General features: G+C 40.6%; 1 protein-coding gene across 1 annotated transcript in view; it reads right to left on the bottom strand.

Annotated features, from left to right (window-relative positions):
• ttll7 (tubulin tyrosine ligase-like family, member 7) overlaps nucleotides 1–23447 on the bottom strand; it is a 184839-nt gene that overhangs the window by 22205 nt on the left and 139187 nt on the right. The window contains exons 14-18 of the mRNA XM_060941574.1: nucleotides 22526–22612; nucleotides 21438–21633; nucleotides 19758–20092; nucleotides 13801–13935; nucleotides 12591–12671 (exon numbers count right to left, since the gene is read on the bottom strand). Of these exons, the coding sequence (XP_060797557.1) occupies nucleotides 12591–12671; nucleotides 13801–13935; nucleotides 19758–20092; nucleotides 21438–21633; nucleotides 22526–22612 (834 nt within the window). The remainder of the gene's footprint in view (nucleotides 1–12590; nucleotides 12672–13800; nucleotides 13936–19757; nucleotides 20093–21437; nucleotides 21634–22525; nucleotides 22613–23447) is intronic.

Here is a 23447-nt window from a genome sequence, read left to right as displayed (position 1 = left end):
CTTGGTGAGAGGCCAAAAAAAAAAAACCCCTTTGGCTCCTGTATATTGTTCCAGAGGGTGTGTGGATAATTCATGATTATTAAATGTCAAAATATCATTTATATGTTGCCCTCAGATACCAGTCTACATTTGTGTGTTTTAGTCTTGCGCAAAACTTGAATTTCAGGGTGGTTACGATTAATATATTAATAACTGTCAAAATGTCAGTAACAATGCTGAGTTGTGCATAAGTGAGATGTTCGAGTCAAACTGGCCTGGGGTCAGAAAACAGATTTGCCAAAAATAAAAATTTTAAAAATCCTCACTACAGATGTGGGCATACTTTTCTGAATACGGTCATACAGAAATATAGGAGCGGCACGGTGGTGTAGTCCCAACAGCTAGCCGCTGTGCTCGGGGATCAGGTCGTCAAGGCCCCTGCCTTCGACTGCCGCCCAATCCACATTGCACCAGCCCCCTACGGCTACCTCTGTGGGTGGCAAACCCACAGGAGGTCGGGCCCACGTCACCGCTTCCGGCTGAGCCCAGCCGGGCCCCGTGGGCAAAGGCCCAGCCACCAAGCGCTCACATATGAGCCCCAACCCCGGGCCTGGCTCCAGGGTGGGGCCCCAGCTGCGCCATACCGGGCGACGTCACGGTCCTTGATAGATTGTTATCCATAAGGGGTTTTGGTGAACTGCTCTTAGTCTGGCCTGTCACCTAGGACCTGTCTGCCTTGGGAGACCCTAACAGGGGTGTAATGCCCCCGACAACATGGCTCCTAGGATCATTCAAGCACACAAACCCCTCCACCACAATAAGGTGGCAGTTCTAGGAGGGGATAAGTATCTCGGGATCTTGTTCACGAGTGAGGGAAGGATAGAGCGTGAGATCGACCGGCAGATCGGTGCAGCCTCCGCAGTGATGCAGTCGCTTTACCGGTCCGTTGTGGTGAAGAAGGAGCTGAGCCAAAAGGCGAAGCTCTCGATTTACCGGTCGATCTACTGTACGTTCCGACTCTCACCTATGGTCATGAGCTTTGGGTAATGACCAAAAGAACAAGATCGCGGATACAAGCGGCCGAAATGAGTTTCCTTCGCAGGGTGGCTGGGCGCTCCCTTAGAGATAGGGTGAGAAGCACAGTCACTCGGGAGGAGATCGGAGTAGAGCCGCTGCTCCTCCACATCGAGAGGAATCAGCTGAGGTGGCTCGGGCATCTCTTTCGGATGCCTCCTGGACACCTCCCTGGGGAGGTATTCCAGGCATGTCCCCCCGGGAGGAGGCCCCGGGGAAGACCCAGGACACGCTGGAGGGACTATGTCTCTCGGCTGGCCTGGGAACGCCTCGGTGTTCTTCCCGAGGAGCTGGCCGAGGTGTCTGGGGAAAGGGAAGTTTGGGCTTCCATGCTCAGACTGCTGCCTCCGCGACCCGGCCCCAGATAAGCGGAAGAAGATGAGACGAGACGGTGGTGTAGTGGTTAGCACTGTCGTCTCACATCAAAAAGGCTCCAAGTTCGAGCCCAGTGACCAGCAGTGGCATTTCTGTGTGGAGTTTGTATGTTCTCCCCGTGTCTGCGTGGGTTTCCTCCACAGTCCAAAAACGTGCGGTTAGGTTCACATGGGGCAGCCTTGGCCTGAGGTTGGGCTGAAGTGCCCCTGAGCAAGGCACCTAACCCCTAACTGTTCCCCAGGCGCTGTAGCATACAGTGTCTTGCAAAAGTATTCATCCCCCTTTATGTTTGTCCTGTTTTGTCACATTACAAGCTGGAATTAAAATGGATTTTCGGGAGTTAGCACAATTTGATTTACACAACATGCCTACAACTTTAAAGGTGCAAATTGTTGTTTGATTGTCACACAAACAATAATTAAGATGAAAAACCAGAAATCTGGAGTGTGCATAGGTATTCACCCCCAAAGTCAATACTTTGTAGAGCCACCTTTTGCTACAATTACAGCTGCAAGTCTCTTGGAGTATGTCTCCATTAGCTTAGCACATCTAGCCACTGGGATTTTTGCCCATTCCTCAAGGCAAAACTGCTCCAACTCCTTCAAGTTAGATGGGTTGCGTTGGTGTACAGCAATCTTCAAGTTATACCACAGATTCTCAATTGAATTGAGGTCTGGGCTTTGATTAGGCCATTCCAAGACATTTAAATGTTTCCCTTTAAACCACTCCAGTGTAGCTTTAGCAGTATGTTTAGGGTCATTGTCCTGCTGGAACAGTGAACCTTCGTCCCAGTCTCAAACCTCTGGCCGACTCAAACAGGTTTTCCTCCAGAATTGCGCGGTGTTTAGTGCCATCCATCTTTCCTTCAGTCCTGACCAGCTTTCCTGTCCCTGCAGACAAAAAACATCCCCACAGCCTGATGTTGCCACCACCATGCTTCACTGTAGGAATGGTGTCCTCAAGGTGCTGGGTTTGTGCCACACATGGTATTTCCCATGATGGCCAAAAAGATCAATTTTAGTTTCATTTGACCAGAGAATCTTCTTCAATGTGTTTGGGGAGTCTGCCACATGCTGTTGGGCAAACTCCAAATGTGTTTTCTTAAGCAGTGACATTTTTTCTGGCCACTCTTCCATAAAGCCCCGCTCTGTGCTTCTTCTTCTTCTTCATACAGAATTATAGAGCCATGTTTGTATGGTTTAACAAAAGGTTTTAACATTGGTTATTAGTAGAAATGGTAGGTTAAGCCTTATATTTAATATCTTCACAAGAACCAAGCAAATTCTGCAGATATTGTTTGGTTCTGTATAACAGGATGCATTTTGCTCCATTCATGTATATTTTTATCATAAATGAACTGCTTAAGTTCACGTCATAGTAAATGTGTGATAAACACCCAAGACACACACAACCCAGACTCTGTAGACTGATGCCATGGAATTTTCTGGTATAATGTAGACTTCGTTCATTATTATTAAAGTTGTGGTATTGGTGGCAGCAGCATAGTGTCACTCTGTCTAATTTTTTTCCCCCCAAACACAAAAGCTCAATATTTGTCTCATCTGTCAGAGATCTTTATTCCAGCAGTAGTGTATAATATCCAGGTAATCTTTAGATAAGCAGTAGTGTTTTTTGAGAGCAGTGGTTTGGTGCATGCTACCTTCCCCATTGAGCACCACTCTTGTTCATTGTTTTTCTCACACACACACACGGTCAGAAGTTTACACACACTCCTCTTGGACATGAATGTCATGGCAATATTGGGCTTTCACTGATTTCTTTGAACTGTTCCTTTTCTCTGGCAGAAAGATTGGGCACAGGCTTTAATTTATTTTGGGTTTTCTGAAATCAACACAGGATCAAAATTATGCATACCCTGACTTAGATTATTAATTCAGTAGTGCTGAAAGTTCCAAAATGTCTTTTAATTTGCCAAAGGCCAAGATCTCACAACTTCCACTTAATAACCATGACTGACTACAGCTGGTAGCTACTCTGTACCAACATAAAAAGGGTTTGTTTGACAAGTACAAGTTATTGGGAAGTGTATCCACTTTGCCAAGGTCTGGAAGAAGACCCAAACGGTCACCCTCAGTTGAGAAGAAATTTGTTTGCATGCTCAGGAACAACCCAAGAACCACCAAGGCTGAAACACCAGAGTTACTGTCTACAGTTACAGAGGTTTACATCACCATGGAAAGAAGCTCCTGCTCCAAAACTGACAGCTTCAAGCTTGACTAAAGTTTCTGACCACATGGGCAAAAAACACCTTCTGGACGTTTTATGGTCAGAAGATTCAAAGATCAAGTTGTTTGGCCCCAATGACTGGAGGCATGTTTGGAGGAGTAAAGGCGAGTTTGACCCCAAGAACACTATATCAACTGTGAAACAACCGTTAAGTTTGCATGGATAATAATGAAGACTACACCAGAATTCTTCAGCATAACTTCAAACTATCAGCTGGACGGCTGAAACAAGTTGGTAGTGGAATGGATAAAGCAAACAGTAAGCTTTTGGAAAGCTCTTCCCAAAGTCCATATGTGGACTATGCTTAAAATTCAGGCACGCATGCCAGGAAAACAACAAATGAACTCTACTAATTCTACCAAGAAGTGGCAAAATATCCAACCAGAATTCTGCCAGAAGCTTGTTGATGGCTACCAAAAGCGTCTGGTCAAAGAGAAACTTGCTAAGGGACATTTAACCAAATGTTAGCGGAGCTCCAGCGGAGCACCATACCTAAGAAAAAATGGTAAACCCATCGAGTCGATTTTTTGTGGTTTGTCCGTGTACCACCAGTCATACACACTGCCTAGTGGTCAGTGTTAGTAATTACCAGTCATACACACCGCCTAGTGACCAGTATTAGTAATTACCAGTCATACACACCGCCTAGTGGCCAGTGTTAGTAATTACCAGTCATACACACCGCCTAGTGGCCAGTGTTAGTAATTACCAGTCATACACACCGCCTAGTGGCCAGTGTTAGTAATTACCAGTCATACACACCGCCTAGTGGCCAGTGTTAGTAATTACCAGTCATACACACCGCCTAGTGACCAGTGTTAGTAATTACCAGTCATACACACCGCCGAGTGACCAGTGTTAGTAATTACCAGTCATACACACCGCCTAGTAGCCAGTGTTAGTAATTACCAGTCATACACACCGCCTAGTGGCCAGTGTTAGTAATTACCAGTCATACACACCGCCTAGTAGCCAGTGTTAGTAATTACCAGTCATACACACCGCCTAGTGGCCAGTGTTAGTAATTACCAGTCATACACACCGCCTAGTGGCCAGTGTTAGTAATTACCAGTCATACACACCGCCGAGTGGTCAGTGCTAGCCAGTAAAGAAATAAAACAAAAGAGACTGGCTATAAGAAAATTCTACAACCCAGAAACAGATGGGAGCTCCGCTTTTAGGCAGTGCCTAAATCTATATATTAAGTGTGCTGTATGTGTAATTTTAACCCTGTGTTGATTTCAGAAAACCAAAATAAATTAAAATTTGTGCACCAAATTCTTTTTCTCCCCCTATTAAACATGTATGTTGTAATGAGTCTTCCCCAGAAAAAGAACTGTTCAAAGAAATCATTGAAAGCCCAATACTGCCATGATAATCAAGTCCATGGTGAGTGTATGCAAACTTCTGACCGCATGGTAAGGCTAGTACATAATAGATCCTTAGTCACAAAGCTCCATGGATGACAAAAGGAAAGGGCGCTGTCTGTCAAATCAAGCTCTAATCCAATAATTAGCCAGCTAATTTAAATCTGCACTATGCTTCACAAACCACACAGACGCTGACAGTATGGTAGTCCTGCGATAAGAAAGTGATGCTTATCAAGGAACTGCTGGTTCATGATTTGGTGCTGGGTGTTGCAGTAAGGTAAATGGAGTGATTATACACTCGGACACGACAGGAGCATAGCGTATGTACAGCCCATCGAGCAGCCAATTCTGAGAACCCAAGATGTACAGCAAAGACCTGATAGCGAGAAAGGTGAGAGCAGCTGTTACTTAGCAACCCAGCGGTGCAGGATTCTCATAGTAATTCACGGCATTATTCGGAACATAACATGAGAGAATACAAATAAATGCCTCTAACCAAACTTTAGGTTATTTTGTTTGAAGAAAATATTATTTCACACAATCCTGGGTTTTCAAGAGTTATCAAAGCAACATGACAGTAGATTAGTGCATTATAAAACACTAATAATATTATTATTATTATTGCTTGTTTTATTACCAGCAGGCTCATTAAACTAATTCCTTTATTCCCGAATGACACACTGAAACAGAGCTGATTATAATCGCGCCAAGAAAAGCTGCCTTCACTCTGCCATACTCAGTTGACAAAGCCCTAAAACGCGCACTCCTTGGAACGGAATAAAAACTCAGGCTGGTTATTTTGGAAAGACAAATCCACATGACAAGTCTGGATATCAGCAGTCTTACATTACAGTGGAGAAATGTAAAAACTTTCTGACGTTTCTCCACTCAGAGGAAAAAAAAAAAAGCCTGCTGATATAACAATTCTTAATCAAGTAGCAAAATTTTTTTAAATTGCTACCTTATCAGAAAATAGTGCACAATGCGAGTTTACGTCCACTCAAACATTTGAGGGGAAAAAATTAATCATATTCCAGAGAGCTTACTGTAGAGAAACGGAAACAATGTCAAAAGTACGGAAGCCGAGAGAGGCCCTTCATATAATCCTTTGTTTTTTTTATTCACCTTGTTATACCGAGATAACGACATAATTAATTCAGGATGTCGAGAAAACAACACAACTAATTCGAGATCTCGAGAAAACAAAACAATTATTTCGAGATCTCGAGAAAACAAAACAATTATTTCATGATCTCGAGAAAACAGCTGAGAAATGGTTCATTCAGGTGCGCCAAGAGACTTGTGATATGCTGACTTTGGGGCTATTTCTCATTCTGTATAGACGCAACTTTGGTCATTAGAATGTCTGGAATAATCGATCACCTAATAAGGCAATATTTTGATCAGGGGTTGACACAGGGAGAGATTGCATCAAGTCTTTTAATAAGGAATAATTTCAAAATTAGTCCGCAGCACCTCCGCAGAAGACTGGCCCGGCTTCGTCTCTACCGACGGAGATACAGTGATCCAGCTGAGATCATGAAATAATTGTTTTGTTTTCTCGAGATCACGGTTTTCTTTTCTCGAGATCTCGAATTAATTATGTCGTTATCTCGGGATAACAAGGTGAATAAAAAAAGATTATATGAAGGGCCTCTCACGGCTTCCGTACAAAAGTGATTCCAGAAAGGTGTGTTAACTTTTTTTCCTAAGCAAGTGGCTACATTTCTCAGTTCATATACTACTTTAGAGAATTCAAGAATAGGAAACGTTCACCTCTTTTACTCTGCTCATTAATTAGTAATGAGTATCGATTGTGGATCAGGAACCTATTTAAGGGCACAATTACAACATTTGTAGATATAAATTAAAGCAGATATTAGCAGTCCATCATCTCTAATCAGTTTAGGACAAATAAATAACACCTTTTATATATAAATAAAAACACACAGTACTGTGCAAAAGTCTTAGGCACATGTAAAAATACATACATACATACATACATACATACATACATACTGTAGATCAAAAATGACTTAAAAAGGCAATGAAATTAAATGTTTCAACATTAAAAAAAAACCCCAAAAATCTATAAACAGCAGTAAGCCATAATAAATTAAAGTCAATATTCGGTGTGAGACGACCCTTTGCTTTAAAAAATAAAATAAAAAAAAACAAAAAAACAGTAGTCTGAGCTACAGTGAGTGCAGTTTTATGTGGAAATGAGCTGTAGGTTTTCCTGAGCATCTTACAGAAGCAGCCGCAGTTCTTCTGGACACTTTGACCGTCACACTCGCTTTTTCATTTTGTACCAAAACCCGGCAGCCTTCATTATGTTTTCTTTTTTCATCTGAAAAGTGCTCTCTTATGTAATATGCTGCTCAGATACAAACTTTTTTTTCCTGTAACATTTAATTCTGTGCTGGAAAACGAACTTTTGGACTCTAAAATATTTTTGTACTGACTCCATAATGTAGACGTCATAAAATAGAAATCAAATACACACACACACACACACACACACACACACACACCATACAAACGGCCTTGAAAGCAGTTGTATCCAATTCTGTCATACTAGTTATACTGTATTTCGCGATTAAACCTGTCATGAACAATTTCAGCGCTTCTTCCTACCAAACTTAACCACCTAACAAGTCGGTCTCCAACAATTTCTCTTTAACACCACTTCCTCCAAAGACATACATGAGCACAAAGCAAAATGGGTTTGAAACAAGAAGACCCGAGTCATCTATATCCCTCGCCCTATATACCAACTATATACCAAGTTTCAAGATATTATTTGTCACATTTTTCAAGTTCTGCCGCAGGAAACCAACCCTACCTCTTTACACTGACCTCAGCAGCCCATGGCATAATAAACCCACCGGAAGCTTTGGTCCAGGTGAGATAAAAATTAAAATCTCTCACATTTTTTTGTATCAAAAAGCACATATGAGTGATTCCACACTTATGGGTACTGAAATGGGGACATGAACTTATTTTTAAAAATTCACCTAAAACCATTTCTTTTTTTACCATCAGGTCACAAAACATGTAATCTTTAATGAATGATGTGTTAAAAGATAACTTTAATTTTCTGAGATGTAATAAAAACATATTTATATGCCAAAGTCAAGCCTATGAGTTCCAAAATGATGTCTGTTCCATTACTTCTGTTACGATTGTCCATCTCGCGTCTGTTACAAATTAATTACAATCTAGCTATATACCATGTTAATCTTATTGAAAGAATGTGTATGTTTATTCTACTACACATGTTTATTAATTATATTTGCTAAAACATCACCTTCCTATGTTTCAAAAAGTAATTCTACATTGTTAAAATTGAGAATCTATATGTCCACAACACTTCTGTTACGTTCTGACTTTGGCATATAAATATGTTTTATTACATCTCAGAAAATTAAAGTTATCTTTTAACATATCATTCATTAAAGATTACATGTTTTGTGACCTGATGGTAAAAAAAAGAAATGGTTTTAGGTGAATTTTTAAAAATAAGTTCATGTCCCCATTTCAGTACCCATAAGTGTGGAATCACTCATATACATTACTTAATCAACACATATACCAACTTTCAAGACCATACCACTCAGTTTTCAAGGTCTGCGCCGGAAACAAAACCGACCCCTAAGACTAACCTGAGAGACTAAGTCTGAAATTGTTTCCATGGAAACATGAAAAATTAAAATTTCTCAAATTTCTTAAATGCACATCTACATCACCTTATTAACATGTATACCAAGTTTAAAATCCGTATCATGAATAGTTTTGGATATATGCTCCGGAAACGAACATTGCTCTTAGAAACTAAGTCAAAATCTATTTATGTAAAAATTTGAAAAATACTTTTTTTTTTTCAAAAAATCCAAAATAGCAAAAGGCACCCGTTCACATGTTGCTTGATATGTATACAAAAGTTTCATAAAGACATCTTCAGTAGTTTTAAAGATACGGCCTGGAAATGAAAACGTGACTGGATAGACAGCCGGACGGACGGAACCCGTTTCTATATGATTAAAAAAAAAAGACAATGAAATGTGAAATGAATATATTGCTTACACACTGCAAGAACTTGGATAATTATCGTATTGTTCAGTTCCTTGGTTGGGTTATACTGCATGTTGGCACCCTTTTAGCTCCATTCAAGCAAATTCCCTTCCTCAACCCCTCTGTGACTGCTCTTCTTTTCCTTTCTTCAAATCTCATCTCAAAACCTTTCCGTTTCATGAACATTTCTCCACCAGTGCATAAACTCACCACTCTTTAGCAACTTTTTTTCCTCTCTTCTCTGACCTTGAGTTTGAGAAAGGCGCTAAATAAATGTAACAACTTCTTATTACTAAAACATTCACGATGAAACGCAGCTGGGTATACAGTATGCTACATTGCCTCATGGATCATGCAGACAGAAATGTGTGGCATTTTGGGAAGGCCCTTCAGATTTTGAAGCAGCGGAATTTTTTTCAAAACAGTCAAAAATAATAATAAAAATTTTTAAAAAAAAATCATTTTTTAGACCAAAGTCTAATCAGTTTAGTTTGTAAACAGATAGATATTTACTGTCAAACGGTCCAGGATGCTCCTGCACAATCGCATCGGCTAAACAGATGACAGCAGACAAAGTTGTAAAAATGGTTAAAAGGCCTAATAAAGAAAATGTTAATAAACAGAAATTTACCCAACTGAATGAAAGCGACTGCATTAATCAGTGATTATTTTCATAACCCATGTTGGCGTGAACAGAGATCAGTCGGGTGAAGAGGAGATGATGATGAGGCTCTAAATGCCATGAGTGATTTTTACCTCAGGTGATTAGACAGAGACTGATGTGGATCATGCTGATAATCAAAGTGGTAACTCATTTAGACTTCTTTAAAAATTTGGCAGCGATGCCGTTTTTCCAAAAGTAGATTAGGTTACAAATGTAGTGGAATGGAATGGAAACCAATAAATGCGATTTTTCTCCGTTTTTACTTTTGGCGGTAACTGGATTTTAAAATGCTACATCTTTACTTGTGATTGAAATGTGCAAACAAGACACCAATGTCAGTTCAGGAAGGCCTCGTTTTCAGAATTATACACAGTAGAAAATGCCAACATGACACACAAAAGCTAGTGTAGCATCAGTTTTTCAAGCCCTTCCACTCTGTCAGGTGGAATTTTCAGGTGACTGTCAGCGCTGCTTCCATATCAAATCCATAAAGTTTCCAGTTCATGCGCTGCACACGCATGCACAAAACAATTAACAGGCAGAGACCGCACCGTGTGACTGATTAATACAACCAAGACGTGGTCATTTTTAGTTCCAGGAAAGTCACCAACATTATTTTTCTATTTTAGTGCCATCTACGGCAGTGATTCTCAAACTGTGGTACGCGTACCACTAGTGGTACGCGGGCTCCATTCTAGTGGTACGCCAAAGAATCACTTAATTAAATATAAATAAAATTTTAAAAATAAAATAAAACGTGAAATACTATCCATAATATCCGAATGGATGAAAATATCTTATCAACGGATGACAAGAAAATGAAAGGAGATACAAATTAAGTTAATAATTTAAAAAAGTTTGCAAGTGCTTCTGGGTAGCCATACGTAGCGTACGTACGCATTCCCGCCGGGTCCGCTGACAGACGGTTATCCGCCATTGGTAGACTAGGCTGTGATGGGAAAAGGTGGAGGTGGCTTTGCTAATTATGACGAGTAGGACAAAATTACTGTCGTGGCTTAAATCCGCGAATGGGAGCGTGGATCAGGAGAGAGGGAGAACTGAAGAGGACGTGTGTGAGCCGAGCGCGGATGCTAACGACAGTGGCAAAACCAGCCCCAGAACTGCTAGCAAACGGCAGAAACCAGTGAGGAGGAAGTATGACGGAAAATACATAAAACTGGGATTCATTTGGAGCGGGACAGAGGAGCTGCCCAGGCCGCAGTGTGTTGTATGCGGGGACGTTCTGAGCAATGAGTCCATGAAACCATCGCATCTCAAACGGCATCTTACAACCAAACACAGCACTAAAGGACAAACCAATGGATTTTTTTTTTTACGAAAATGTGATGAACTGAAGCAGCCCAAGTCCACCATTCTGTCCTATGGTACACCCGTAGCACACCCATCACATTAAGCTCAGTAAGTTGTCAGTCAGTAGTCAATCAGTCAATAGTCTGTGTATATTTAACATTATAGGCTGTTATTCTTAATGCTTTTCCTCACTTTTGTTTTATTCTTAATCTTATTGTTCTTCCTCTGTCTGTGGGTGTGTGTTTCTGTTTCAGAAAGCAGTCACTGGGGTTAAGAAACGGCAAGAACTGCAGCTATGCATAGCCTGTTTTGATTTTTTTCAAGTACAGTACTTTTTTTGACTTAACATTTAAGTACAGTACAGTTATTTAACTTTTAAGTACATTTTCATTTAATCTTTAAGAACTGTCTTTTAATATTTATTTTAGTACAATGTTTGTCACTTTTATGTGCAATTAATTTTATTTGATTCATTATTTAAGTACAGTGCTTTATTTTCCTATATTTAAACACAGTGTTACTGTTCAAAGTACTGTGCGTAATGTTACAGTGGCCAACAATATTAAATATACTTGTTAAATAAAACCGCCGCCTTGTTTTTAATGAATACTTAGGCCTACTACGCTACTGTATTTTAATGTTGGTCATTATGGTGGTACTTGGAGAGCCAAGTATTTTCCGAGGTGGTACTTGGTGAAAAAAGTTTGAGAACCACTGATCTACGGTATTAGAATCTGAAGGCACTTCGACTAAATTCTTAAAAAGGGCTTACAGCCGCTTTAACTTATTTCACAAACTAAATTATATGAGTGATTCCACGCTTATGGGTACTGAAATGGGGACATGAACTTATTCACCTAAAACCATTTCTTTTTTTACCATCAGGTCACAAAACATGTAATCTTTAATGAATATGTTAAAAGATAACTTTAATTTTCTGAGATGTAATAAAAACATATTTATATGCCAAAGTCAAGCCTATGAGTTCCAAAATGATGTCTGTTCCATTACTTCTGTTACGATTGTCCATCTCGCGTCTGTTACAAATTAATTACAATCTAGCTATATACCATGTTAATCTTATTGAAAGAATGTGTATGTTTATTCTACTACACATGTTTATTAATTATATTTGCTAAAACATCACCTTCCTATGTTTCAAAAAGTAATTCTACATTGTTAAAATTGAGAATCTATATGTCCACAACACTTCTGTTACGTTCTGACTTTGGCATATAAATATGTTTTATTACATCTCAGAAAATTAAAGTTATCTTTTAACATATCATTCATTAAAGATTACATGTTTTGTGACCTGATGGTAAAAAAAAAAAGAAATGGCTTTAGGTGAATTTTTAAAAATAAGTTCATGTCCCCATTTCAGTACCCATAAGCGTGGAATCACTCATATAAATTAAATTCACTACATTTTACTAAATGAAAACACTTCATTTAAAGTTGTATCATAACCTGTAAGTGGATTTATAATACTTTACCTTTCTTTGTTTGGTGGCATCTAACTTCACAAGCCAATAAGAAGCCACTTTTGGTTTATGATATTTCCAGTTGTTTAAAATCTGCAAGTGACAGAAAAAAAAAAAGGCATTCATTTTCTGACAAAAGACAACATTTTTCTGTCCCATTAAGTATGCGTTTCCCATTACATTTTCACATATTCGGTGCATTTTCTTCCCCTTAGGCACTTCCTAAGTATGGCCCTGCTCAGTTGTTTTTACGTTATTTGAACTGTTTTTTACTACTGTGAAATAAAACCAATGCCTCTCTGCAACACAAGCATAAACAAAGACAAATCTTGACACAAACAGACCATGCAGCGCTCTTTTTCCTCTTTCTGTCTGCAGCGAGACGCTGCACACTTTATTGTTTCCTTTATTCATTTTTAACTAGTTCATAGATCAATCTTAATGTGTGACTACACCGAGGTTATTATCAATTTTGAATAGGCAAATCTTTCTCAGTACACTTGTTCTCTCATCAGCATGCCTTGTCCCTGCTTTACGGAGCTAATATTCTATTTATGTTCTCGAGTAGATTTGCAAGTCAAGACAAATCTCCGGCTTGTTCCTCCACAGAGGAAACGAACCGTGGACACGGTTACAATGAAGGACGATGGCAGAGCACTCAGGCATTGATATGGTCATAAACATTAAATTCATCTTCTTGGATAAATCATTAATAATTCATTTAGGCTAACATCTGCTCCATACTAATCACGAGGCCATAAATTACACTGATGCGCACACATCTAAATTACAGTGCTCCACTTTCTCATGTCCAGTGGATTTTCGAGTTTTTGTAAATGCAATATATGGATTCATACTCGTCACGAGGAACTCTTTTAGAATTATTACTGAAAGGGGTTTTTGTTTGTTTTTATTGCATTACATGAGAGACACAGTAAGCACAAAACTTGCAAACATTTGTTAAATTTTTCCCCTTCAAAGTGCAAGTGAAAAAGATGTGTTATGATATTGGAAAGGGTCTCAAACAGGTGCTGCTGCCCAGCTGTGCATTCCATGGCGACAGCTAATAGCTCTCATTAACCATACAGGTGGACGGCTAATGGCACTATGTACAAAATGAGACAGAGTGAAAGAGAGAGAGAGAGAGAGAGAGACCACGCTACAGGCAGCATTCTCCACAAATGAGCTGGGGGAACGAGAGGAGAGCAGCATACTAACTCACCTCATCCAGCACGGCCTCTGCTTCCTCCTCGCTCTTCCCTGGGAATCGGATGCGCAACTCCCCCAGCGCGGCCAGCGTCTGCCGCGTCAGCTCCGCCTCCTGCTCCTTGCTCCTCGTGTTCAGCAGGGACTCTCCCTGCGGCGCGCGCGCACACACAAACACATACACAATGCAATGAAGATGAATTAGCGCATGCTGCCTTTTTTCCTTCCGTCATCAGCTTTTCCTTTCCTCGCCGCTCTAAGCAGGCCTGGAGAGCGAGGCGAGGCGAGGATGCCACAATTAGAGTGGCACAGCCGCAAGCTATTGCTTGGCGGCTCCAGCCTAGATCCCAGAGGTACCCGCTGTGCCAGATGAGCCCAGGTGACTAGAGGTTGGCTCAGCATGTCAGAACTGTCAGATTGTGAGACGAAGTGTAAAAGTGCCAGTGCTGCTCTGACTGTGGGACATCTCAACACTCGTTACAAAGAGTGCTTAAAGAGAGGAGCACCGCTGAGTGGAGGGTGTTTAGGGGCTAGTCAGATTAGCATAAAGAAGAGAGAAAGTGTGAGCTTGGGCACATGTTACAGCGAGCAAATGAGGTGTGTGTTAAGGGATATGCATGTGCTACAATAAGATGTCGAGAGGATGGAGCCATGGAGCATATTCTGACATGTTTGTGTGTGTGCACCCCATCACACAGAAATTCATGCTGTAGGGCAACTGGCTCCGGTGTGCACAAGAGCACATTAAAATACTACAGCGGCGGCTACAATTATCAGCAGTCCATAATTATCGACACCTTTTCAGACTGACCAATAAAAAACAAACGGTAAGTTTCAGTTATAACCGTTATTATTGGTTAATAAATCAACCGGAAGACCCGCCTCCTCCGTCGCCCTTTGATCTGGTCATCTGATGACACAGCTCGTTACCGGAGATGGAATTTTTTTAACATGATCATCAATTTGCGGAAAACCCAGACGTTATCATCGCAGGTAAGCATGGTGGAAAGATCACGGACATGTTTTTACTCATCAATTCACCGATATTTCATGATCTCCTTTGTTTCTTACTACTTCATTTGACAGTCGCCATTTTGTCTCTAAACGCGCGTTTGAGAAGTCACGTGAGGTGTCGATAATAGTGAGCACTTTCACCGGTGTCCACCATTATCGACACCCTGTGGAATTAAGTGGCTTTTATAACTGTTATGCAGTGTTGTGCATGAACGCGTTCACAAGAACGCGTTCACTGAACACGCTCGTTTTTCCATGAACTTTGAACTGAACGCAACAACTTTGTAATGAAAGAACTTGAACGTGAATTCGTTCAAATTATGCGACATGAACGACAAACATGAAGATGAACAAAACATGAAACCTGATGAATCGAGTGGCACGTCTACTTGCAAGATATTTTACGTTCTACTACTTCACTGTCAGTCTGATGATGCCGTCACTCACTGCCCTGAGGTGCCGCGTGTGTGCAATGCATCATGGATAACGTAGTGTGAAGCCGGAGATAGTGGATGGCTCTATGATTTGGCTCCATACTACGTTACCCATGATGCAGCAGAGCAGAGTAGGCGTAACCCAGCGTTCCCTAGCTACAGGCAGCAGACAGCGCGCACACTACAGCCGGCGCACACTCACAGCAACACGGCCAGTGAAAGTTCAAGTAGCGGCACGGAGAACACAGATGAGTACAATGCCAAATCATTTTAGAAATTTGATTGTTGTGTGCATACACAGATGTGTACTGAAGAATGAGGCTATCTGAAGTTTTCCTGTTTTGTATTTTGAGAAATAAAAAGCCCTTGAGCATGCATCCCTCTGTCTGATCAATATGGTTGATATGGTCAATGCTGTTGATATGGATCTTAAAATAGCACTCCTTCAGTGTATATACATATTGGCAGTCATCTTTTTAAAAACACACATTTATGAGGAAGTCTAGTTGTCGCTCTAGTTATTAGAAGTTACTGTTAGTTGAAACTGAAAGCATTTGTTTGAAGTCACGTCTAACGTTTTGGTAGCAGTGGTTGAGTCAGTGAAGAAATCAAAATATTTTGTCCTTTTTTCCATATATAGTATGTACAATAACTTCCATTTTGTGTGATAGAATATAATATCTATAATATGCGAGTAGTTTTGAGCTAGAATGTAGCATATGATTTTAGTCTTTATTTTCATATCCCACCTAAAAGTAAAATGAACTGAACTTTGAACTAGTTCAGAATTAAAACCGAACTATGAACGTGAACAGTTCACTTTTAACATGTTTGAACTGAACTTGAACTAGTTCAAAAAAAGTGTGAACTTGCACAACACTGCTGTTATGGATCGAGCTTTGTGTAACGTTGTTGAAGTAGATGAAGTACTTGAAAAAATAAAAGTGCTGTGATTTATAATAATTTCTGATTCATAACAGAATGGAGCTTATAGAGTATTTGCAATCCGATTGGAATAAATAGAATTAGATCAGAATTAAATTCCTAGTATATAAAAAAAATTACATGCTTGAAATATTCAGATTTTTCTATTCCATTCAGAATTTTTTTTTTAACAGTTTGTTGTAAATATCTACCACATATTACAATATCAGTCGACATTTTATATTTTGGTTCGAGGAATGACATGCGACCTTTGACCTGGATTTTCATGTGGTTACAATGTCAATCGCCTGTTGATATTTATTGGTAAACTACAAAACTAGAAATTAATACAAACAACGAATTATTAACAAAATGGCATCGACGAAAATATTTAGAAAGTGGGTAGAAAGTGGAACAAAAAGATTTTCTGACACAGGTTCAACATTATCAGTTCATTTGTTTACAAACATTAGAATTACTTCCTCGTTTACGTAAACACCGACATCCATATATTTATTTTTTTCCCATCTCATTATCTGTAGCCGCTTTATCCTTCTACAGGGTCGCAGGCAAGCTGGAGCCTATCCCAGCTGACTACGGGTGAAAGGCGGGGTACACCCTGGACAAGTCGCCAGGTCATCACAGGGCTGACACATAGACAACCATTCACACTCACATTCACACCTACGGTCAATTTAGAGTCACCAGTTAACCTAACCTGCATGTCTTTGGACTGTGGGGGAAACCGGAGCACCCGGAGGAAACCCACACGGACACGGGGAGAACATGCAAACTCCGCACAGAAAGGCCCTCGCCGGGCACGGGGCTCGAACCCGGACCTTCTTGCTGTGAGGCGACAGCGCTAACCACTACACCACCGTATATTTATATAAACTATATTTTGTACTAAATATAAGTCAATGTAAAACAAGTTTTAAATAAAAACTATGTTTTGTTAACTTAATACCACATACCGATTATTTTTTTTTTTTATAAATAATCATCTAGGTGTCAATAATCGTGGAACGGAGTCACGTGATCTGATACGCTAAGTAATCAGGAATCAACTCATTGTTTTTCCAGTGGAAGTTTGAGTAATTATTCATGCACAATTTACGTATTGAAAGTCTTTTCTATTTTTGCAACGGCCAAAAGATCGTTAAGGTGTCAATAATTGTAGCTGCCGCTCTAGTGACCCTAATTCAAAAAAGACTGACTTTACTTGCTTTGTGTATTAATAAAAGCAGGTAAATGAAGTCATCATACCATATATACATACAGCTGCGATCAGAGGTTCCCCACACAGGCAGGAATGTAATCATGGACATGAATATCATGGTAATATTGGGCTTTCAGTGATTTATTTGAACCGTTCTTTTTCTGCAGCAGAATGATTGTACAACATTATGGCAGAGCAATAGGGCCAGGGTTTTATATTTTATTTGGAAACTTCTGAGAAAAAACAACTCAGAATTTTTGAGAAAAAAGTCAAAATTTTCGAGGAAAAAAAAGTCAACAGTTTCGAGAAAAAAGTCGAAATTTGAGAAAAAAAGTCGAAATTTCCGAGAAAAAAAAAAAAAGTCAGAAATCTGTAGAAGGCGGGCTTCCATACGGAAGTGACACTCACTCGCGGCCGGTAGACATGAATGGCTGAGACCAGAGCCATGGAATTCAGAGTTGTGACAACCGGGGTACAGGAAGTCGGTTGGTGATGTGATTCACGACAATATTGTGATTCTGTGCCAAGACTGCAAGGATCTCTTTGTTATTAAACCCAATCCCGAAATAACATTTGATTAAGTCGTCCATTTCAGCAGCACTAAACACAGTAGTAGCAGACCAAGTCTCTGTAACCTCTGAATGACCTGGTACTTCCTGGTAGCCTAAATTTGTGACTTTTTTCTCGAAAATTTCGAGTTTATTTTCTCAAAACTTTTGACGAAAATTTTGACTTTTTTCTCAAAATTTTCGACTTTTTTTCTGCGAAAATTTCGACTTTTTTTTCTCAAAAATTGACTTTTTCTGCGAAAATTTCGACTTTTTTTGTCAAAAATTTTGACTTTTTTCTCAAAAGTTTTGAGATTGTTTCTCGAAATTTCTGACTTTAATCTCGAAAATTGAGTTTTTTTCTCAGAAATTTAAAAAAAATATATGTATTTCTTAGTGGAACTATCACTCTTCCCTAACAACATACATCTTTCACAGAAAAAAAAAATTTGGTGCACAAATTTTAATTTATTTTGGTTTTCTGAAATCAACACAGGGTCAAAATTATACATACAGCACACTTAATATTTGGTTAAATGTCCCTTAGCAAGTTTCTCTTTGATCAGGCGCTTTTGGTAGCCATCAACAAGCTTCTGGCAGAATTCTGGTTGGATACTTGACCGCTCTTCTTGGCAGAATTAGTAGAGTTTAATTACATTTGTTGGTGTCCTGGCACAGACCTGACTTTTATGCACAGTCCACATATTTTCAGTAAGGTCGAGGTCAGGACTAGTTTTAAACTTAATATTAGCCTGCTTTATTCATTCCACAGCCAGCTTTCATTTGGGGTCATCGTCCTGTTGGAACACTCACTTGAAGAATTCCGAGGTCATCCTCCTTCTTCATTATTCCATCCACTTTGTGAAGGCACCAGTTCCACTGGCAGCAAAACAGTCCCAGAGTATGATGCTACTACCACCATGCTTAACAGCTGGTACAGTGTTCCTCTGTATCTCTGGTCACTGTGGCCAAATAACTCAATATTTGTCTCATGTGACCATAAAACTTTCCTCCAGAAGGTTTTTTCATCCATGTGCATCAGCTGCAAACTTTAGTCGAGCTCGAAGGTGTAGATTTTGGAGCAGGGGCTTCTTTCTTGGACGGCAGCCTCTCAGTCCATGGTGATGTAAAACTTGCTTGGCTGTAGACCATGTTCCAGCAGCTTCCAGTTCATGGCAATCCTGTGCCTTGCTGGTTTCTGACCATCCGAAGCAATTTCCTCTCAGCTGAGGGGGAAAGCTTGAATCTTCTTCCAGCAAAGTAGCTTGGCAAAATGGCTATACTTCCCAATAACTTGTACTTCCATACAATTGTTTAAACTGATGAGCTTGGAATCTGCAGTTGTACAGAAATGGCTCCAAGAGACATTTCAAACAAACCCTTCTAATATTGGCATGGTGAAGCTACCAGTTGAAGTCAATCATGACCACTAACAGGAGGTTATGAGACCTTGGCAAGTTAAAATACATTTTGGAACTTTTAGCACCACCGATTTAATAATCTAAGTGGGAGTATGTAAATTTTTGACACTGTATATATAATTTTGACCCTGTGTTGTTTTCAGAAAATCCAAACTAAATTAAAACTTTTGCACCAAGTTATTGGATTTCTTTTTTCTTTTAAAGATGTTGTACAATCATTCTGCGACAGAAAAAGAACGGTTCAGGGAAAATCACTGAAAGCTCAATATTGCCATAACATTCATGTAAACGTCTGACCGCAACTGTATGCAAGTTAGGTTTAGTTTTGCAGCTGATGGTACTGGATTAAATAACTGTGAATATAGTCAGGTTTAGGAAAGCAGAAGAAGTGTGTGTGTGTGTGTTATACTTGCCATGCTGGAGTGGATAGTGCCCAGGCTGCTGCTGTGGGGCATTCTTTGGGCAGAGCTGTTGCGGCTGAGAGAGTGTGAGCGCAGAGCTGTGTGGGGTCGAACCAATGATGTTGGCGGAGCCAAAGCTCCTGCATGTGCTGATGCCACACCAGTGCTTCCCATCTGTGGTAAACTCTTGTTTGATGTGCCTCTACTGTCACTGCTGGGTGACTGTCCACTCAAAGAAGAGATGGAGCGTGGGCATGAGACGGAGCGGCGGATGAGTCCTGAGAGTGTTGGTGATGATGCTGAGCCCAGTTTCTCTGGTTTGAGAGATGGCTTCCAGTGCACACGACCTGAGGGGGAGGATACAAAAAAAAAAACCTTTTTTTAAAATCTTTGACAAACAGAAGATGCCAGAATTAAGTGTTTGAAGTACATAACTAAGGTCAGAGAGAAAATTACCAGACTCTCAGATACACACAAAAGCCCTGGCAGGCCTGTACTGAGGCACAAATGAAGTCAGGATTCCCCCTCCCTTACAACAAACGCAGAATAACTGTGGCTTCCATTAATCACCAAGGCATGTGTTGGTCTTAGTGGCCTGGCTCTGCAGTTTTCGGATTAAAGCCGCAGCAGCTTTTTGCCCACACGCGCACCGAAGTGTTGAACGACCTCCAGCTTGTCCACAGGCCAGCCGGCCTCGGTGTTCTGCCTGCAAGTCTTGAGGGAAGGAAGTTGCCAAGTCGTGCGCATTATAGGGGCTTAGCTTAGGCCACCCCCAGATGGGGCGTCAAAGTCACTCTAGCCTCAGCGACTCATTCACCCCTCAAACTTCAGCCAAATCACAGCTTTGTCCTTCATTCCGAAGCTAATGGAAAAACTGGAGGGTTTGACCGCTTGCTCAAGCAAAAAAGAATCTTTAAACAATCCGCTCTGGCCCTGTGGCACTTCAATACACGCTGGCATGGTGTGATAGCAAGACCTGAGGCATGGAAGGAGAAAGGTAGGTTTAGGAAAAAAAAAAACCCTATAGTTATAAAGAACTATATGTTTGTGGACCCCAAGGAAGTTTGAAACCTTTCCATTTGGAGAGCTTAGAGTTTGTTTGCTCTCTTTTCAAGGTAAACCAAAAACCCTTCTGTGAGGATCTCCATGAATTGCGCCTTACCCAAGCTGAGACCCTCGCCTCCTTACAGACTAGTGGACTGAAACACATCAAAAAAGCTCATTAAAGCCACTGCGTATGGGAGCCGAGAGAGCTCTCAAGCTATCACCCGCTACTGCCAGCCAGTCAAATTAAGAGCCTCTGGACTGCACCATCAGATCCTTGTGACCCTAATTAAAAAAGATGGATTTTGCCCGTTTCATGTATTAATTAGGTAAACAAATGCATTAAACTAGATTTACATCTGTAATTTAGGGTTAGCGCTGCAGCTGACACCGCCAGATTGCATAATTGTGTCTAGAGTTGGTCTGGATGGAAAACGGCTTAAGGGTGTGCAAGTCTGTCTAGGACAATGGCAGAAGTTTGTTTAAGTAATTAAGAAGCCTTCATGGCTGTATGAAAAGCATCAAGGGAATGATTTCCCATCAAAAGGCTGTGATAGAAACGAAGGGGAATGAGTGCAGCATAGTGGAGACTGTCCTAACTGGCCCCGGATGAGCACTAACAAAGAATCATTTCCTTCACAGACTTACTGGAACGTTCAGAGGCTTTCTGTCTGCTCTCGCCAACTTCAATGGAGACCTTCTTCTCCTGGAGGTCATTGGTGCTCTCGTCCTCTTCGTCGGTGTTTGAGCCTGACGTTCTGCTACTGTTGCAGCTGCCGGAGCTGTCTTCATAGTCCTTGTGCCTTCTGGGCATCTGGGCGCTTTCAGGCATGGAGGACAAAGCCTGCAGAGACAGATAGACATGTCCAAGCCAATGATGTCCAGTGACATTGGTTGGGAAAGACAATGTGAGACAGAGTCAGCGCCTTGGCGGATATAGCCTTCATCCTGACTCCAATTAGCATTTGTCATCGGCGCTAGCTAAGGTGACATGAGTAGAGAGAGCAGGTAGAGAAAGTGATGGGAAAAGGAGGGGGAGTAGGATTGTGACATGGCCCTTGGTGTGCACCTTGATGACAAGTACGGTGTAGACCTGCCTGTGATTAATGTCACAGCTGAGATGCGTTAATTCGGTATAAGTAACTCTGCCCGGATACCACCTTTCACCGCTAAGCATTTGGGAATATTAATTTATCATTTCCTTCCAAGAAAGAAAGATTGGGGAGTAGAGTTAATTGAAGTGAATGCCTGTCCTGCGCTCAGGAAGGAGCACGCTGTTAGCATTAATAACGCATTCACATCAGTTATTCAACAGCTAATTTAGCTCGGCTTTCTCTTGCAAAATTAACACTTAGGAAGCTATCGCGAGCACAGGTTTAAACAAATCAATTAGAGGAAGAGGGAGCTGGAGACTGAGGAGACGGAGTCGAATTCAAACATCCATCTCCGTTTGATTGTGCTGCTCTCCATGGCATATTTAAGTGGGAATTGCTTAAAACTGAATCCCACAGCATTTCAACTGCTTCATTTCTGCCCTGATTTTTCCAGATGGCTCATAATGCACCCCTGGGAGTCTGTCTATCCATCAGATCATTGAGCGCTGTAGGCTCATGGGTTGTCAAGGAAGAAAAGCACACTCGGAAGTGACAGGCGCAAATTAATTTCGACTGATGCCAATTGTGTAAGAAAGAATAGTTAGCCTTGCGAGCTTGTTGCCGTTTCAAATACAACTTTACCTTTACTCCTCTCTGCCTGGATGTCTTTCCCATCAACTTCTCATCATCCAACTCGCACTGCTCCAGCAGATCCAAGATGTCCTCTTCCTATAAACACACAACACAGAAAGATCATATTTAACCATGGTCAAACTGCTGGCTTTTGTTGAAGGCACAAACGAGGTGCTCGACATCACTGTGCTCGATCAGACACGCGTTTGTTTCCCTTAGTCTGAATTAATGCATTCAACTAGCTAACGAGTCTGCCATTTGTTATTACATTTTGTTCGCTACCAGTTAGGTTTCCAGGCAACCATATTGAAGCTTGTACTTGCCTGGTGCGCGAGCTATTGAATTAATGATTTGCCTTGCAATGAAATATTACAACTGACTGAAGAGAGATTTTTAATTAAGGTAATTAATTATTTAAGGGTATTGGTACAGTATAATTTTAGGCACGTACAAGGGTGTTGCCGCAATTGCAGTACTAATTCCACAGTTGTGACTTTTTAAAAAAATTAAACCCTTTTAAAAAAATATCATTTTCAATATTAAACCTAATAAAATGTGCATTTAACCATTCAAAAAAAAACAAAAAAACACGTTAGCCCATTACAGGCACCAATTGTTTTTAATTGAGTAACATGGTTGATTTTTTTTTTTTAAGCCAAGAAACAGGTTTAAAAAAAAAAAAAAAGTGCTTAAAGTGCATATTCTGGACCAATTTTTTTTTTATATGAAAGTATGTCCCTTTACACACTCATCCAGAAGGGTAATTTTGCACAAGGCCATCTGTCTACAGCAGAAAAAAATTAAATAACAAAACGCGTCTGGAAAAATCCCAAGGGAGTCTGGAGCCAGATTCGTGACGTTACCTGCGGAAGCGCCAGCAGGCTGCGCGAGCTTTGCACGGTTTCAGTGCACAGCCTGTGTAGACCAAGCG

Source organism: Neoarius graeffei, chromosome 15 (genome assembly GCF_027579695.1).
Source record: "Neoarius graeffei isolate fNeoGra1 chromosome 15, fNeoGra1.pri, whole genome shotgun sequence".
In the NCBI taxonomy this organism is placed as follows: domain Eukaryota; kingdom Metazoa; phylum Chordata; class Actinopteri; order Siluriformes; family Ariidae; genus Neoarius; species Neoarius graeffei.
This window is presented reverse-complemented; position numbering and strand designations above follow the sequence as displayed.